Source organism: Mesoplodon bidens, assembly GCF_964165515.1.
Source record: "Mesoplodon bidens genome assembly, chromosome: 14".
NCBI lineage: Eukaryota > Metazoa > Chordata > Mammalia > Artiodactyla > Ziphiidae > Mesoplodon > Mesoplodon bidens.
In genome coordinates this window covers 59,828,333-59,847,617 of record NC_138170.1, presented here as the reverse complement: position 1 = coordinate 59,847,617, position 19,285 = coordinate 59,828,333, and the positions used below count along the sequence as shown (strand labels likewise).

The 19,285-nt window shown below is 36.2% G+C and overlaps 1 protein-coding gene across 3 annotated transcripts in view; it reads right to left on the bottom strand.

Annotated features, from left to right (window-relative positions):
* The window catches only part of STRN (striatin), a 110,466-nt gene that overhangs the window by 24,502 nt on the left and 66,679 nt on the right, over positions 1 to 19,285 (bottom strand). The window contains exons 6-11 of one of the 3 annotated variants that reach the window (XM_081254160.1): positions 18,533 to 18,668; positions 15,270 to 15,405; positions 10,940 to 11,050; positions 7,863 to 7,949; positions 7,245 to 7,388; positions 4,737 to 4,873 (exon numbers count right to left, since the gene is read on the bottom strand). In XM_081254160.1, the coding sequence (XP_081110286.1) occupies positions 4,737 to 4,873; positions 7,245 to 7,388; positions 7,863 to 7,949; positions 10,940 to 11,050; positions 15,270 to 15,405; positions 18,533 to 18,668 (751 nt within the window). The remainder of the gene's footprint in view (positions 1 to 4,736; positions 4,874 to 7,244; positions 7,389 to 7,862; positions 7,950 to 10,939; positions 11,051 to 15,269; positions 15,406 to 18,532; positions 18,669 to 19,285) is intronic. The other 2 variants (XM_081254158.1, XM_081254159.1) reach the window with 2 other exon arrangements.

Genomic DNA, 19,285 nt, shown 5'->3' with positions numbered 1-19,285 from the left:
TTTCATTCCAAGTAATAGGAAAGCCAAAGAGGTTACTATTTGACTTTACACAAGCACCATGAATGAACTCCTCACACTCCAAGGCTAACAATCATGCTAGGTTTAAGCAAGAGTGGGGCAAGTATTGGTAACACACTGGAGAAATGTTAACCAGACTTACAATGACAAAAATCATCAATGATACTAACAATAGCTGCTATTTTGAGCCTTATTCATTATTTTGTACATTATTCCAAAAGGCTTAACATGCATTAACTCAGTTAATCCTCACAACAACTCTATGAAGTAGGAATTAACATTATCCCCACTTTACAGACTAGGCATGTTAGGGAAAGAGAAGTTAAGTGACTTGCTGTCTAGTAAATGGAGGAGTCAGGATTCAAAATCAATCAGTCTGGCTTCAGAGGCTATGTATTAATATAAACTATACTTCAGAGCCCAGAAGTTTAGAAATCTGCAGAAAAATCTGGACAGGACATGTCACAACTGGGGCAATAAGTGAAGACAAAACACACTATGCAAGGAACTCTTCTAAGTGGGGCTGGTTATCTTTGGGGCAAGCGGGGTTGCAGGGGGAGGTGAAGAAGACAAGGGCAACTGAACTGACTCCTGCCCACTCTTATTAAAGAGCTAAAAGGTTTTCACATGTAAGAGCACTTAGATTCCTTCCGAGCATCTTAATGTGGTAGGCAGCCACTAACATAGCTCCCAATCAGCCCACTTATTTTTACCTTTGGGAAGTCGCCTTCCACATTACAGGGCTGCTCTGTATGACTAACAGCATACAGTAGAAGTTGGAACAAATTACTTCCAAAATTAGGTTATAAAACCTTCCATCTTGAGTGTTCCTGCTCTCTATCTTTTCAGGTGCACTCACACTGAGAGAAGCCGGCTGCTCTGCTGAGGAGCCCACAGAGAGGCTCACGTGGTGAGGAACTAGTCTCCAGCCAATAGCCAGCAAGAAACCAAGGCCTTCTAACAACTACGTGAGTGAGCTTGGAAGTAGATTTTCCCCAAGTCAGGTCTGTGTAAGACTGCAGCCCTTGCCAACATCTTGACTACAGCTGCATGAACAACCAGAACTACACAGCTAAACTGCCCCCAGACTGCTGACCCACAGAAACTATGAGATATAAATGTTTATTGTTTTAAGCTGTTAAGCATGGTGCAAGTTGTTACATAGCAATAGACTGCTAATATGCTTAGTAAAACTAGGAACTACTTTTAGAAGCAAACACTAAGTTTTCTAACAATTAAGAGCTATGAAAAAAGAATGAGCTTTCTCTAGAGAGAGGACTGAGTTCTATCATGTATTAGACAAATTCTTTGTGGAGTTAGTGCAGAGGGAACAAAAGCATCTAATGGGAAGTTCTGCTTCTGGCCATGATGGACTAGATCATTAGGACCAACTGTGTACTGAGGACAGGTAGTAAAGCAGAGCTAAAAATAAAAAAATGAAGATCCAACAAAATAGTGGGAAAAAACCCAGGATCCAGGGGAAGACAGAGGCCTCAGGAAGTGAGCCTGATCTCTGGAGCTGTTTTCCCCGGAGGGTGTTTACTGATTCCAGAGGAGGTGGCTGAGAGGCTGAGTGGTGCTTCTGACAGCTTTGCGACGCAGGGGGATATAAACTGGTGTCCAGTGCCTGCCAAGACAGTAGGGCTTAGCAGAACACCTTGCTTTAGGTTTTAATTTCAAGGGCCTGTATCTTACACATAAGAGTGAACTGGAAGAACACCAGTCCTTACAAAGACCATAGATCAACTTTAGATCATCTCAAAAATTGAAAATGAAGTCAGGTGGTCCAGATTTCTAGTGGCTGCAGACATATGAGAGAAGAAAATTAAAATATACTCTCTGGGGGAAGATAAACTTAGGCCTGAAGTTATTTCTACAGACAATTTTTCAAATACAGTTATTTGGGCATACTAAAAAATAACTGTACCCATATGAGATAACACAGCATAAATGAAAACAAGCAGAAACAACACATAATAGTAACAGAACTACTGAGTCTCTGATTCAAACTTTAAAATAATCATGCTTACTATGTTCAAGAAGATAAAAGACAAGATTGAAAATTCTGGAAGAAATCTGTAAACCATTTTTAAAAAGTAGCTCTAGAAGCAAAAAATATAAGACTTCAATAGATGAGTTCAATTGCAGATTACACATAACTGAAGAGAGAATTAGCTAACCAGAAGATGAGTCATTAAAAAAATCCAGGCTGAAGTACAGAAAAACAAAAGATGGAAAATACAGACGAAAGGGGATCGGAGAGAGAGAATATAAAAAGGGGATCTAACAATGTAACTAGAGTTCTAGAAGGAGGGGAGGAGGGGGAGGAGGGGGAGAGGGAGAGAAGGAGAGAGGGAGAGAGGGGGAGAGGGGGAGAGGGAGAGAGGGGGAGAGAGAGAGAGGGGGAGAGGGGGAGAGGGGGAGAGGGGGAGAGGGGGAGAGGGGGAGAGGGGGAGAGGGAGAGAGGGAGAGAGGGAGAGAGGGAGAGAGGGAGGGAGAGAGAGAGAGGGAGGGAGGGAGGGAGGGGGAGAGGGAGAGAGGGGGAGAGGGAGAGAGAGAGAGGGAGAAGGGGGGGAGAGAGAGAGAGAGAAGGAGAGAGGGAGGGAGGGAGAGAGGGAGAGAGAGAGAGAGGGAGAGAGAGAGAGAGGGAGAGAGCTGAGAGGGGGAGGGAGGGAGGGAGGGGGAGAGGGGGAGAGGGAGAGGGGGGAGAGGGAGAGAGGGAGAAGAGGGGAGAGAGAGGGAGAGAGGGAGAGAGGGAGAGAGGGAGAGAGGGAGGGAGGGAGGGAGGGAGGGAGGTGTAAAAGCAGTATCTGGAGAGAAATGGCTGAGAACTTTACAAAACTCATGGAAACATATTAAGCCAAGAAGCTCTAAGAATTTCAAGGAGGTTAAATAAAAAGAAAATTAAACCTTAGCTGACAATCAAGGCATAGAGAAATACCAGTCACGGAAAAAAATCAGATTACCACTGAATAACCAAAAATAGAACTGACAGTTGACTTTAGCAGAAAACAACAACAAAATATAATGAAACAATAGATTTAAAGCACTAAAAAAATTTTTGCCAAGTGAAATTCAAAATCAGAGATAACAGTTAACCTACTCAGGCAAAAAAAGACAAAGACAATTTAAGAAAATCAGAAACTAAGAGAACTGGGCACCAGTAGATCTTCACTAAAGAGAAATATTGTGTTCTTAGAGTAAAAGAAAAGTGATCCCAGATGGACAGTCAGATATGCAGGGGAGAATGGAAAAAAGCAAAATAGATAATTTAAATGGGTAATTCTAACTGACTATTGAGTGTACAAAACAGAAGCTTGTAGGACATAAATGTATACAGAAATAAAATATATAACAAGAATGACATATACGCAGGGTGAGAGTTTTTTAAATAAAGTGTTCTAAAGATCTTTGCATGTAAAATTTTGATAAGGATGTGTGTGGTAATCTCTAATCTAAAAAGTAATGAAAGAGTGCATAAACTCCAAATAATGGGGAGGGGTGAATAATAAAAAATAATCAACCCCAACTCAGGAAAAAATAGGAGAAAAGCAAACAGCACAGGTGCCACAAATAGATGGCAGGATTAAATCCAAATTAAGGATTATATCCTTAACTATTTTAAAAAGAAATGGACTAAATGTTTTCTAATTTAAAAAGGTTGTCAAAGGTTAAAAAATAAAAGCCAACTACATGGTGTTTTTAAAAGACATGTAAAATATAAGGATATAAAAACACTGAAAACAGAAATTTCTTTTTTTTTTCAAAATTTGTATCGCATATGTGGAGAATGGAGTGCAAGGGGCCGTTTAGATTAGGTTATTGTAGTAGTTCCAGGTGAAGAAAAAATGGACTAGGAGGGGAGGTAAAAAGACGTACTATATGGATTTCAGTTGTTTTTGGAGGTAAAACCCAAAAGACTTACTAAAGGACTTAGCATAGAGGGAGAGAGTTTTTGATTTGCAGGAAGGAGTGAGTGGCGAGGGTTCCTCTTCTGAGCACTTCCAAGGTTCACTTAGGGATCCATCCTACATCCTCCATGTGGCAGGAGCTACATTGTATTCCCCAACAAAGATAATGAATATCAAAGTGAGAGGATTTTAATGAAGAGCTAAGATAGGCGGTGACTACTTTATGAAATAAGCAACTGTTTTTCTGATAAATGATTATGATGAGCAATTATAAAACAACTGTATTTGAGATTAAGTAAATGCATGCATGCATAAAGGTGTAAAGATCCCAATTATGGTCCAAATCACTGATAGGTCAGCCTTAACATCTGGAAAGCATCCTGTACACACCCTTGCCTAACAACAGCTAAAACTACTTCTCAGCAGGATACTGATGATGTATTAAAGAAGCAAGACAAATGTTGCCTTTAGGCAGGCATGAATTTCAACTAATCACTGGTGCCCTAAAACATAAGACAAAATCCAAATTTGGTGATAGAAAAGGGAATTCTTTCCCTTATCTAAAACCAATGAATAAGCTATACTAATTCATGAATTTAGGTAAAGCCCATAATTTTAGTCACTGCATGATGTGAAAAGTATTATTGTTTATTTTTATAATATATACATATTTTCAAAGTTCGTGATTAAAACTAAACCAAATTCTACACTTGTGAAGAAGTCTTACCATCGACACTTTTTCTATAAAATTAACTTTTTTATTTTTAAAAAATAAATAAAAACAACAAAACTAAAACTACTACTCACATCATAAGTTAATGAGTCTGCTTCATTGGCCACTGTAAGGCCTGCCAATTCTCCAAGTCCCAGTTCACTTTCAAGGGCTTCATCTGCTCCCATGATGAATGACTTCCCAGAAGAAGGAGGAAACGTCAATGCTTCCACTGAAGGGGAAAGACAAAAGAAACATTTAAAAAAACATGTAAATAGTCAACAATTAGTCTCATAAGGGCATGTCTACATTTGATTATTTTTAAATGCTTTTAAACACAATAAAATTCAGTGAGCAGAAAATCCTGAAGAATTGCTTACTTTTTTAAATATCTTAACCATATAAAGTTATCATCTAAGAAAAGTACAACATGAAACAAATCCATTGTCCTTTCTTTTTCACTATAGAGAAAAATGTATAAGTAATAAACCTATACAGCACACACAAGCTATGGAAATTTTTTCTGAAACTGGACTGGAAATCAAGAAGCATCAGTCACAGGCAATGAAATCTACAGCATATTTCTTAAGTGCCTTATCTATTTCTGAAAATCCTGCACTGAGGGGGAAGACTTAGGACCAATCCTACAGATCATAAGTTAGATATTCAATGCTTCAGTTCTAAGATTCTTAACATTTTTTTTCCTATCAAGGGCACTTTCTTTGCTTTATATCATCCTTTTTTATACATGTGTCATTTAGTACATATTCTGCCTCTATTATTAGAATTCTGCAAGATGAAATCTCTGATAAAACTCTTTTGGAGTTATTAGAATAAGAGAAAAACTAACTTTTCTTCTTATCTAGACCTGACCTTAGAATAAATGAAATTGATTAAAATTCTCACATCTATAAGTGTCAACTGAATGAATATCCTAGTGAACAGCAAACATACCTATTGAGGCCTATGACTTCACATCTTAATTCAAAAGACACATGTCTACATCAAATAAATTGTTCACCTAGAATATAAAGGCGTAACATGTGGTTTTTCATTATTTAACGTATGGAAAATGAATTCCCAGTATACTGTAATTAACTCTAACAAATAACTAACCACGTAATGGTCAAACAGTTCACTGAAAAAGTATTCTGAACATGAAACTCTATTCATCAAGGTCCCGTCAGTTTATGTCTCTCTAAAACATAGCTGAATTTAAAGCCAAGAAAGAATAAAACATATGATTTTTCTGTGGCTTTTTCCCAGGTTGTTTTGTTCATTAAATAATAATGTGAAGAGGCATATCTACTGCAAATAATTACAATACTTAAATTCAAGGAAATTAAAAAAAATAAAATTTGAAATATATTCATTAATCATTAAGATTACTTTTATGTCATTCTGGACTTTCAGCTAATGTAAATATATATATTTTAAAATCAATTTAAACATATACATTTATAAATAGATATATCAGAACTTAAAAGATAGAAAACTCTATTTATATACCATAAGACTGTACTGTAAAAAACTGGGAACAACCTAAATATCCAAAAGAGGCGGACTTCCCTGGTGGTGCAGTGGTTAAGAATCCACTTGCTAATGCACGGGACATGGGTTCGAGCCCTGGTCCGGGAGGAACCCACATGCCGTGGAGCAACTAAGCCCGTGCGCCACAACTACCGAGCCTGCGCTCTGGAGCCTGCGAGCCACAAATGCTGAGCCCACGTGCTGCAACTGCTGAGCCCGTGCGCCTCTAGAGCCCGTGCTCCGCAACAAGAGAAGTCACCGCAATGAGAAGCCTGCACACCACAGTGAAGAGTAGCCCCCACTCGCCAGAACTAGAGAAAGCCTGTGCACAGCAACGAAGACCCAATGCAGCCAAAAATAAATAAATAAATAAATAAATAAATATATGTATGTATATATATATATATATATATATATATATATATATACACACACACACACACACATATATATTTAAAAAGGGGGAATGGTTAAGAATAAAGTCTAAAATAGAATAATCTTAAAATTATGAAGATTATTTTTATGATTTCATACAAATAAATAAAATTGAATTATTCTACATGGTGACTATAACTCTGCAAAAAGTGCACATAGACAAGGACTGAAAGAGAACAAGGAAAAACAGAAAGTAGAAAATGTGACTAGACCTTCAGGTGTCTTTTTTCCCTTTTTCATTTGTGAATGATAAATTGCTTAAATATTTAAAAATATTTACGTGAGTCTCAAACATTTACTATTTATAGTAATAATAATTTAAAGTAATTTTCTCTTTGTTGGAATGGTATAATTAGAACTACCTGTGTACACACCAAATACATGGCTTCTGTGGAGCTTGGGGATGTTCTAAACTATAATTTAGAGTTGATTTTTAAGTTTATGCATCCTTTTTCAAATCTTAGAGATTACAGTTGGAATCAAACCCCCTTGAATATAAGAAAGCCTACATATGGGGAGTACTACGTAGTTCAAACATTTGTAGAATAAAATTCTTCTCTTAGAGAGCCCTTTCTAATAACTTAATTTATATAAGTACATCCAAGTGCTTTTTGTGCTCTAGTGTCTAAAATACTTGCCTTCATCTGCCCTATTTATTTCATGTTCAGGAAGCCTGGAGCTGCTGGGTCTGGAAGGTGAACCCACAGATGGCTGCAATGAGGGAAGTTCATCAACATCTCTCAAATTAGCAAGCATATCTTGCAGTTTTGACCTATTGGGCCCTAGCCCCCAAAAAGGGAGGGAGAGAACAAAAAAGAGGAAATAGAATTATCCAACTGCATCAAAATGGAGTCATAAACCTTACTCACATCTGCCAACATTCACCTTTAAAACTACCCTACTATACTATATTAAAAAGTAATTATTTTCTAAGTTTTCAAATTATTTTAAAAGTTTATTATTTCTTGAAAAAATTGTGTTTTACATATATTTTTTAGATTAAGCTAATGGAATAATATCACTACTTGCACAAAAAAATGCTCATGTGCAATTTGGACCATTAAAAATAGTATTATTCTATAATCCTTGTATACTGCTCTAAAGGCAGACAGATACCACAGACTGTGAAGCTACTGCATACATTGAATTAAACAATCACGTTCTTTTTTGTTTGTTTATATTAAGTTGCATTCATTGCCTTAAGTCCTGAAGCTATGGTATCCGAGGTGAAGTCTCATGCCCTGCCAATTACTTACCTGTACTTTGATGCTGCATTCTCCCACATCCCTGTTTTGATTGTTTTATATAGGATAGAGGCTGAAACAGATCTTCAGTAGTTTTTCCTGTTATAAGTTTAATTAAGAATGGGAAAATCTTACCCATAGTCCATTATGGTTTTTTTCCTATACCAGCAAAGAATACAACTATTTTAAAGCAACTTTAACTACTACCTAGAAATATATTCTAAGACAGTATGATTGAAGAACACAATCTGACTGGAAATATTTCTACTAGACCATATTAAAAAGACTCAACTTCTTCCAATGAGTAACAGTTCAATTTTAAAAATACCCATGGTGGTTTATAAATTAATGCTCCATATATCAATTCAAAGCTTTCCTTCAGTTCTATTTTCATTTTAAGTCTTCCAGTTCTGTTTTTATATTGTCTTCACTCGTTCCCAGACTATCATTTTATCAAGATAACCTGAACTGATGATAAACAAAATGTGCTGAACCTCAGTCTACAGTCCCTCTCTCTTCAGTGAAAGACATTAAAATTTCTCCTCCTAAAGAATCATTTTTCTTCACCATACTAAAAAGCTATGTGCCATATGCCTGAATAGTGATCAAAATCCCCAGGTCCAGGAAACCCAATAGCTTCTATTAGCAGGAATACTGTTCCAGTCAAATGGTGCAGTTTTAGACCTTAAATGCTAAATTCCAACTATAGTGATGCTTTGCTATTTGACAAGAACCTAATAATAAATATAATAGTAGATGGATTCTACATAAGTCCTGGATGCTTTTCCAACTGAAAGATCTTGTACATTTTAAGACATTCATTATTGTAGCATAATGGCTTAAATATATCAACTTTAAGTCAATCTGACAATTAAAATATTCTCCTTGTTTCTTGTGTATGACAGACAAATATTCCTTAAAATTTCAGTTTAACTGCTTTTATCATGGCTCTGAAAAGCCATAACAAACCATGTCTCACTATTGTTTAAGATTAAATTTTTATCAGTATTTTTTTTGTTCTTCTGAGAATGCTTATTTTGTCCTTTTTTAAAAAACATTTTTATTGGAGTATAATTGCTTTACAATGGTGTGTTAGTTTCTGCTTTATAACAAAGTGAATCAGTTATACATATACATATGTCCCCATATCTCTTCCCTCTTGCGTTTCCCTCCCTCCCACCCTCTCTTTTAGCTGGTCACAAAGCACTGAGCTGATCTCCCTGTGCTATGTGACTGCTTCCCACTAGCTATCTATTTTACATTTGGTAGTGTATATATGTCCAGATATACACTACCACTGTCTCACTTTGTCCCAGCTTACCCTTCCCCCTCCCTGTGTCCTCAAGTCCATTCTCTAGTAGGTCTGCATCTTGATTCCCGTCTTGCCCCTAGGTTCTTCATGACCTTTTTTTTTTTTAGATTCCATATGTATGTGTTAGCATACGGTATTTGTTTTTCTCTTTCTGACTTACTTCACTCTGTATGACAGACTCTAGGTCCATCCACCTCACTACAAATAACTCAATTTCGTTCGTTTTTATGGCTGAGTAATATTCCATTGTATATATGTGCCATATCTTCTTTATCCATTCATCTGTCGATGGATACTTAGGTTGCTTCCATGTCCTGGCTATTGTACATGGAGCTGCAATGAACATTGTGGTACATGACTCTTTTCGAATTATGGTTTTCTCAGGGTATATGCCCAGTAGTGGGATTGCTGGGTCGTATGGTAGTTCTATTTTTAGTTTTTTTAAGGAACCTCCATACTGTTCTCCATAGTGGCTGTATCAATTTACATTTATTTTTTAATAAAAAGTATAAAATGTTCTTATGTTTTAATATTAAACCTTCCTCATTGGGATTTAATTTACATTGAGAAGGCATCAAATGTCATTCTCTCCCAGTTACATAATGGTTGGTACAGTACTAACGTCAATAATGGCCACTGACTTTTTATCCATTAAAGCTAAATACTTGTAAATTCTAAGATATTTTAAATAAAAATTTACGTATTTATCGGTAACTACTAGATTTAAAAGAATGACTGGCCTTTGATAATCCCTAGCATCACTATAAAAAGAGAAAAAGAAAAGGCATATCCTTCCAGCCTTTTGCAATTTTAAACACATGCCTCACTCCAGTTGGATTTTAATCCTACTTTACACTATTTTAATATCCCAAAGGATGAAATTCCTATTGCGATAAAAGGGAAACCCATGTCCATACTGTCAATAACAGTGGTAACACAAGGAGATAGTTCAGCCTTGCTCTCCTAAGAAGGTGTTTAAGATGGTTTTCAGGGATGTTTGAAAGCTTTTGTATTTCTATTTTAAATACTTAACTAGATCTATTGTTAAACTTTATTAATAATTTGAATAAGTTATATAGATATAATTCACAGGGCTAGAAATTTCATTTTAGCTTCCATTTTTGATGTGGTACTCATTTTGTTGGAAAAAAAATCTAATTGGTAATATTACAAATGAAATCGGCCAAAAATTTAAATTAGAAAAATAAATACTTAAAAAAAGTTGTGTATCTGACTCTGTGCCCTGTATAGCATATAGTGATGAGAGCAAATGAACTGTGTGTTATGAACACATAGAATATTCAGGGGTAGAAATTAACTATAGAATATTCAGGGGTAGAAATTAACTTTCTTTCTGTCTCCAAGACTTAAAATTATAAGTAATAATTTTGGTGGCTTGCCAGAGAGTCAGTCACACTAGACGAGATTTAAAATTGTCAACAGTGAAAAATCATTACTGTAATTAAGCACATCTAATTTTAAAAATCAAGTGATCAATATGTTTGAAAACATAGTTCCACATACTCATGACACTCTGGATTTATTACTGGAATATATTATAATTCCATAATTATACACACAGCCTTTTTTTTTTTTTAAAGTTCATAATCAAACAGCTAACTATTTAATTTCAACCCCTGAGAACAAGTGAAAAGGAAAGAGGTCAGGAGCAGAAAAGAAAAAGAGTAAGTAGTTTTAGGAAAACATTGGAGAAAAAAATTGGGGGATATGAAACAGGTAAGATTTATGATTTACAGATACAATGTTTTCCACTTACTCTTCACCCCCTTTTTCCCCTTTCTCTCCTTTTTGTATTGTTCCTTGAGTTTGGTAATTACTCCCTGGTCCACATTCCAAGCTTCAGGCATGAGACACTGGTCTTCCTTTTCTAAACAGAGTGAAACAAATGAAACAGCCTTTTTCAATACAATATTGAACAATATTCAATAAAATATTGAACAGTGAACAGTAAATTCACTGTTATGTCAATGGATGGACATAACAACCATTTTCTTCATAGTAGCACTAATTTTAAGGTCATTACTTATTCATTAGATAGATACATGTCACATAAAATATAATATCCAAGAAACAAGTGATCAATTCAATTTCCTAGGTAATAATATTAAATCTCTCTTGAAATAGACATAGAAAAAAAAAAAAAAACCCTGCAAGATTTGAGCTACTTTTAGTACATTAAGCCCCAAAAGTCTATATTCAAGAACCCCTCATTTTCGGGCTTCCATGGTGGCGCAGTGGTTGGGAGTCCGCCTGCCAATGCAGGGGGCGCGGGTTCTTGCCCCGGCCCGGGAGGACACCACATGCCGTGGAGTGGCTGGGCCCATGAGCCATGGCTGCTGAGCCTGTGCGTCCGGAGCCTGTGCTCCACAGTGGGAGAGGCCACAACGGTGAGAGGCCCGCATACCGCAAAAAAAAAAAAAAAAAAAAAAAAAAAAACCCTCATTTTCATCCCATTTTCTGAATTTGATTAGGATTGACTCACAAAAAAACCCATTTCTTATTAAGTTATGTAATGAAAGAAGATTATTAAACATTTGTACAAAATAGTCTTCAGTGATCTTTTCATTTCAAAAATTGTATATTTTTGGCATGGGTTTATCAGCAAATGATCATTTTTATTTTATAGGCTTTATAAATAGCACTTTGTAAACTTATTAATCAACCTGGCATTCAATGTTTAAAACAATTTAAGTGACCTGTTAATTTAAAAATATTTAAATCAGGAAACTGAGCTTCTAGTAAAAAAGAAATTCAATCAGTAATTTTCACTATTTCAGGAGTAGAAAATTTAAAGAGTAAATATGTTATATATTTTATACTTACTATAAAATAATTTACTATATACATATAATGCTATATAAGTGTTAGCTTAGAACACTCACTTGAATTCAAGACTCATACATATACCCAACTGCTTACTCTATATTTCCATTAGGAAGTCAAAATTCAAACCAAACATGGGCTTCCCTGGTGGCGCAGTGGTTGAGAGTCCGCCTGCCGATGCAGGGGACACGGGTTCGTGCCCCGGTCCCGGAGGATCCCGCATGCCGCGGAGCGGCTGGGCCCGCGAGCCATGGCCGCGGAGCCTGTGTGTCCGGAGCCTGTGCTCCGCAGCGGGAGAGGCCACAGCAGTGAGAGGCCCGCGTACAGCAAAAAAAAAAAAAAAAAATTCAAACCAAACATACAAAACCAAACTCCCAATCTTCCCCATCCAATCTGTTCCAACTACAGGGTTCCCCATCTTATTTGAAGGCAATTCCACACTTCCATTTGATCAGACCAAAAATCTCCCTTTCTTCCAAACCCCACATCAAATATTTCAGGAAATACCGTTTTCTCTACCTTTAAAACACATCCAGAATCTGACCACTTCTCAGCATATCCACTACTTCCCTAACCTCTGGCTCTTGCTAGAATTACTGCAAATGTTTTCCCACTCTCCCCTCCAAGTCTACTGCCAACACTGATTGCCCTGGGTAGTCTATTCTCAACACAGCAGCCAAAGTGATGCTTTAAAACAAAAGCTGGATCATGTCACCTTTCCAGCTCAAATCGTTCCCATGGTTCCCCATCTCACCAGTGGTCTACATAGCTCCACTTGATTTGGTCATTTCTTACTACATTCCCCTCAGAATCACTCTGCTCCAGCCACTCTAGCTTCTTTGAATTCCTCAAGCATACCAGGGTTACGGCTATCTTAGGGCATTTGCTCTGGTTTTCTTCTTGAACACTCCTTCCCTGGATACCATGTGGCTAACTCCCTCATCAATATTGTCTTTTGTTCAAATGTTACCCTCTCAATGGGCCTTACCATGACCAATCTATTTCATATTGTAACCTGTTCCCCTCCACCCCACCCTGACCCGAGCACTCTCTATCCCACTTACTCTGTTCTATTTTTTTCTATTTCCCATAGCATTTATCATATTCTGACATACTATATCATTTATCATGTTTGTCCCTTACTGCTATATCCTGTTAGTAGAATGTAGGACCACAGGGGTAGAGATCTTCACCTAGAAGACTTGGCACATAGAAGGCATGTGATCAATATTTGTTCAGTGATTGGAATAAACCAAAATGAACCAGAATAAACAGAAATCTATTTTTAACAAGTTTCAATCCACAGTTTAAAAAACAGATAATTGGGTCTCTGAATATAAACTCAACATTTTTATTGAGTTTTTATAGGTTAAACATTTTTATAGATATAACTACCAATATATTCTACTAACAATAGTAGAAATAGTCTACTTTTTTCAGAAAGTCTAACAATCAAAAATGTTAATTTTCATCAATCACATCTTAATAATAAATTAAACTGAGTTGGCTCTTGGATCCTAGAATGTCTTCAGTTTTTTAAAGTAAAAATTTAGCTATATCATACTCTTAACTAGGTGTTATACTGATAACAACAGTAACGGAAGATCACAGGAGAACTGTGGTAAAATCTATTTGCTTGTGAGAAACTAAGGAGATTCTTAACATAAGCACAGTAATGCTTTTTTTAGGGGTATGGGGAACAGATAAAGGAAGCCCTTAAAGTGATTTAAATGCCCATTCAACTAAACAGGATTTGCAATCTAGTTTTGTTAATTGATTAAAAGTGAAATGACTTGAATTTGAATTATAAAATCCTTAACACATACAAGGCCAAACTCCTGGTAAAGAAACCTTCAGTCAACTGAAAGACTCCATTCACTCACACTCATAAACAGAAATGTCCAAGACACTACTAAAGAGTGAGACAGCTCAGATGTGGGAACAGTCACTCATTTTCACCAGTAAATTCACAGCAGGTTACAGACCTGTATCACATAATACTCCAGGCCATGACCCACACCTTAAAGCAAAGGAAGTTATGAAGGGACAATGCAGCTGTCTTTGGAGAAAAATGAATCCCAATTACCCTTGCAATAAGATTGGCAAAGAAAAGGCCAACTATTATTTATACAGATGTGTGACTCCTCAGAGAGTGACCTCAGTGTAGCACAGTGGATCTAACTATATTGGAAGAATTGAGGCCTAAAATATATAAATAACTTGATACATAAGCTCAGTAAGGAATAAGACAGAAGCGAGATTCGTTTCACTTTAACTTCCCCTGGTTTCCAATCTTTGTTCTGTTGGCGGGGGAGGGGGGGGGAGCCAGTCACTAAATAGCCATTATATTCTTCAATGACTAAGTAATTATCCCAAATAATTCTTCAAATATTTACCACAAAAAAGGAAAAGAAGTGGCATTATCGCTATCAGAGTCCCTGAAGACAAAGCCTCAAGGAAAAATTAAGATAGTTACTGTTTCCCTAACCTTATCTGTCTTTAAAGTACATAGACTGTAAGCCAAGGGAATCCTGGAATTCTTCAACCTCAGAAGAAAATTTTCTCATTCTCAGTATCTACATGCCTTCTCTCTCTCTGTCTCTCTCCTTCTCTCTCTCACACACACATACACACACCTGATAGAACTGATCACTTTTGAAGAATTTATCACAATCCTACCTTACTGATAGGACAATTCATTTCCAAACGCCTAGAATGATCTGTGCTGTAGAAGTTTGCCCTAAAATACTTGTTTGAACCCTTATTAGATGTTTAAAATATTAAATTTGTTTAGAACCATTTGTGCAAAAAAATTCTATGCCTTGTACAAAATAATGAAACTTGACTAAAATGAATGAATAACTACATCTTTTTAACTTATACTTCTTTTTGCACAGAAAATGCCAAAGATGAGATAGCTAAAATCCTCTACTACATTCTCATACTCAATTTCCACAAAATCTAGATTTGCAAGTTCTACTGTCTAGGCAGAAAACAGAGAACATTCTATATATGAATTCAAATTATTTTCATACTGTATTGCTTATGTTAAAAGATGAGGTAACTAGTTGTACAACCTTCTTTAAACACACACACACATATACCCTGGAAAATAGGTGACAATAGAAAAAAGTCCACAGAATGTTCAACATTTCAACATTACAAGAGATTTAAAGTGTTCTTCAAGATGTTGCCCTCCTAGTAAAATATTAGTTTCGTTCATTTATATAACATCTCTAGTTGGATCCAGTATGCTTTCTTACCCCAGTCTGTTCCATCGCCTGCACTTCTGGATTCATTGTCTCCTTCTTCTGATGTAACCAAAAAGTCAAACTCCTTTAGAGCTTCTTTTGTATCTCGATCTTCACTGCTATCAGGCAATACTTTTTTCCTAACAATCTAATGAAAAAAACATGCTCAATTAAAATATTAGGATATATTATGGGATTAATTTAAGTAAAGAAGACAATATCCTTTTACCACTGAATGAGAAAACCCAATTTCTCATTGCATCTTTGTTGTGTTAAATAACTGTAACACCTATCCAATTCAGTAGAAAACACAGATGTCATTTTTAAAAGATATACATTATACATTTTAAAGTAGTAATTTAAACTTTGTTAAATGATGGCTTGTTTGTTTTAAATAAACAAATGGAATCATATATTGAAAACACTGGAATATAAGACTTGCATTTAAATTACAGATAGATGAAAAATGTCCCTGACATACTGTACTATGAGAACCACAACCAAATCTTACATTTCTTGGATGTAGTCTGTGCAGCAAGCAGATACTCTAATCTAACCAAAGAAAGAAACACTTCATAAAACATTGCAAGAGTTTTTCAGAATATAACCATGATAAATTTTAACTCTAGTACATCATTCCCTTACAAAAGCTAAAATCACAAAAGCTACAAACTCAGAAATGCATGCATGCCACAAGACTGAGAAGGTATTCTGTGGGGCAGGGGGAACAATGCCCATTATTATTTCTACTGTCCCAACCTTGCATCAATTTCCTCTAATAATTGTCTATATATTCAAATTTTTCTTCAAATATTGATCTTTTAGAGACATAATCTAGATTTAATAGCGAATCTGACAAGGGCCATTATGTCTCATTTTTATACATTTAGAAATATCTCTGGAATCATAAGGTGAAGAGATCAAACATGAGAAAAGAGAAGGAGATGGGGAGGAGGAAAATGACCCAGAGTGTAATGCAAAGAAAAATCAAACTCCAATACAGGGCAAAGAGCAAGAAAGGACAATGAACATATGTAGCTTTTTGAAGAAAATGCCTGAAGAAAATAGACTTAACACAACCAACAGCTACTAAGAGCCTTATGTTTCTGTATTTTCTTAGTTGAATCTATTGAACTTTTTTTTTTTTTTATTTTTTATTTTTTTTTATTTTGCGGTACGCGGGCCTCTCACTGTTGTGGCCTCTCCCCTTGCGGAGCACAGGCTCCGGATGCGCAGGCTCAGCGGCCATGGCTCACGGGCCCAGCCGCTCCGCGGCATATGGGATCCTCCCGGACCGGGGCACGAACCCGTATCCCCTGCATCGGCAGGCGGACTCTCAACCACTGCGCCACCAGGGAGGCCCTATTGAACTATTTTTGATTAAAGAAATAAAATAACATTTTAAGAACCTGCTTGTTCTACTAAACATTTTAACAGCATAATTTTCAGCCATTCTCTCTCTATACAGCACTGCAATAAATCTTCTAAGTCCTGCTTATACATTGCTACATAGAGTTAGATTTTTAAAGTCTTTTGGCAGGTAGCTATTATACTGCAGCTGTGAAAATCAATGTAATATATAATAAAAATTAGCAAAACTATTATAAAGAAACCAATTATTTGTTTAGAAATATTTTTCTAAAGGAAAAACTAGAAAAAATTTTGGGTCCAATATTTAAATGGGGTTAAGTATGTTTATATTAGCTGTGCCTTCATTGCTTGGTCACAGAATTGCTATTATCTGCACTAATTGGAGGTCAAGATATTTATGAATTCAATTATTTAAAAAGAAACCAGTTTACAGTTAGGAATTTCTATTAAGACCACACTTGATAGTTGTAATAAACAGCTTATAGATTTTTTAATATTTACACTGATATAATGACTAACAACAAAACATAAAGCATCATAATTAGTTATTAACCACTGAGCTATGAATAATGTATTCTGATGGAAAAATAATATCTCAGTACAATCATCCCATAGAAATCACAAGTCAGCACAGAATTTCCAAATGATTAGGACAGAGAAAAGTTATCATACAAGTTTCGGCATTTTCTTTTACTACAGTATATTTAAACATGTGCTATAACTACTTGTTTGAATAATAAAAAGAGGGAGTAACTATGTGAAGTTCAAATAATACCCATGGCAGTGCTGTATTAGCACAGTACTACTGAATAGTGGCCCGGGGAAACATTAATCTGGAAGTAGTAAGTTGAGAGTCTCTGATGAAAGCAGAGGACATAAGAGAACAGAGAAATTACACTTAGAAAGCACTTTATAGTTAAACATATCACTTTCATACACAGTGTTTCATTTATTCCTCACAAAATACTCTGGGGATAAGATGGTTACTTATTATAATCCCCATTTTACAAACTGAAAAACTAAGCCTGAAGGATTAAGAAGCACAGATAATTAGTGACAGAACTGGGACTTTAGCCCAAGGCTTTGACTCGTTCCAGTCTGCTTTATTTACACTACCTTACTTTCTCCTCCCTCTTCTTAAATAAACGTGAAGGAGGAAATGTGAACACTCTCCTAAACAAAGAGAAGCACGCCCTCATCTCTTACTTAAAAAAAGGAGAAGGAGAAAGAGGGAGAAGGAAGGAGAAGAGGGAATATGAAGAGAGAAAGAAAAGAGGGGAGAGGTTAAAAAGGGGAGAGGGTGGAAGGGGATAGAATAAAGAAGGGAAGAGAAGGGCGAATTTAGATACTTCTTATTCCAGGACTCTACCATGGAAACAATAAACTTACAAAAATCTAAACAAAACCACAGAATAACCCTAAAGAAGTTTGGAGAAATCTAATGGAAGAGTTCTGAAAACGTGTAGAACTTGCCTACCATAGCAACCCTGACATGAGAAACAAAAACCACACCGATTAGAGTTGACGCCAGTCACCATCAGGCACCATAATGGGTCTGTCAGTTCTATTGTCTTATAGCACCAATAACAATGCATTGTTATAACACACATTTACCATGTTCACTAACCCTATAAAAATGTTGAAATGTTTAATGAATTAACAAAAAGCTAATGAATGAAGGCCTATAAGAAAAAGCTGCTATAATAAAAAGTCTTGAATTTGAAATCAATACAAAAACTTTTATTAGATTAAATTTCCCCAAACTTATGAGGAATTTAGATTAAATTTCCCCAAACTTTTTTTTCTTTATGGAAAAAAAAAGTTAAGGGTTGAAGTTGAAGGGTATGGATTAAAGTATGCATAATGGTCCCTAAAAATGTTTATATCTGAGTTATTCAACTCACCGTTGAAGTATCAATGATGCTTTTCTCTCTTCCATCAATGTCATCATCTTCATCTTCATCACTGAAATCTGCAGCTGCACTTTCAAGGAATTTAAAATTATCCAGCACGGAGGCAGAATCTGTTAACTCAGATTTTCTGGTTTAAAACATATACACCTTGCTCAGTTAATTTTTTAAACTCGACATAAGAATTAATCCATGATATACAGTACTAACTTCTGTTTATATTGTATTATGACACCCCCAAATCATATTATGATCTACATTGATTCTTATCTATTACATTTCCATGGATTCTAACTGGAAAAGCAATATAGGAAGGAAGTGTCTACTCTTTTTTTTTTTCGGTACGCAGGCCTCTCACTGTTGTGGCCTCTCCTGTTGCGGAGCACAGGCTCCAGACACACAGGCTCAGCGGCCATGGCTCACGGGCCTAGCCGCTCCACAGCATGTGGGATCCTCCTGGACCGGGGCACAAACCTGTGTCCCCTGCATCGGCAGGCGGACTCTCAACCACTGCGCCACCAGGGAAGCCCTGCCTACTCTTTTAAAAGTACTTTGTAATCATACCTACTACTTAGATTAATGGCAATCCAATATAAAGAACTCCCCCTCCTGATTCACTATTATGTTGATTTTTAAGCCAAACTTAATGCATTTCTTTTAAAAATATTTTTCTTATTATCTCTACCACTGTTTTTTTTCTATTTCTTTTCCTCTCTGCAACTCTTCCTCTGACACAGAAGTTTCCAT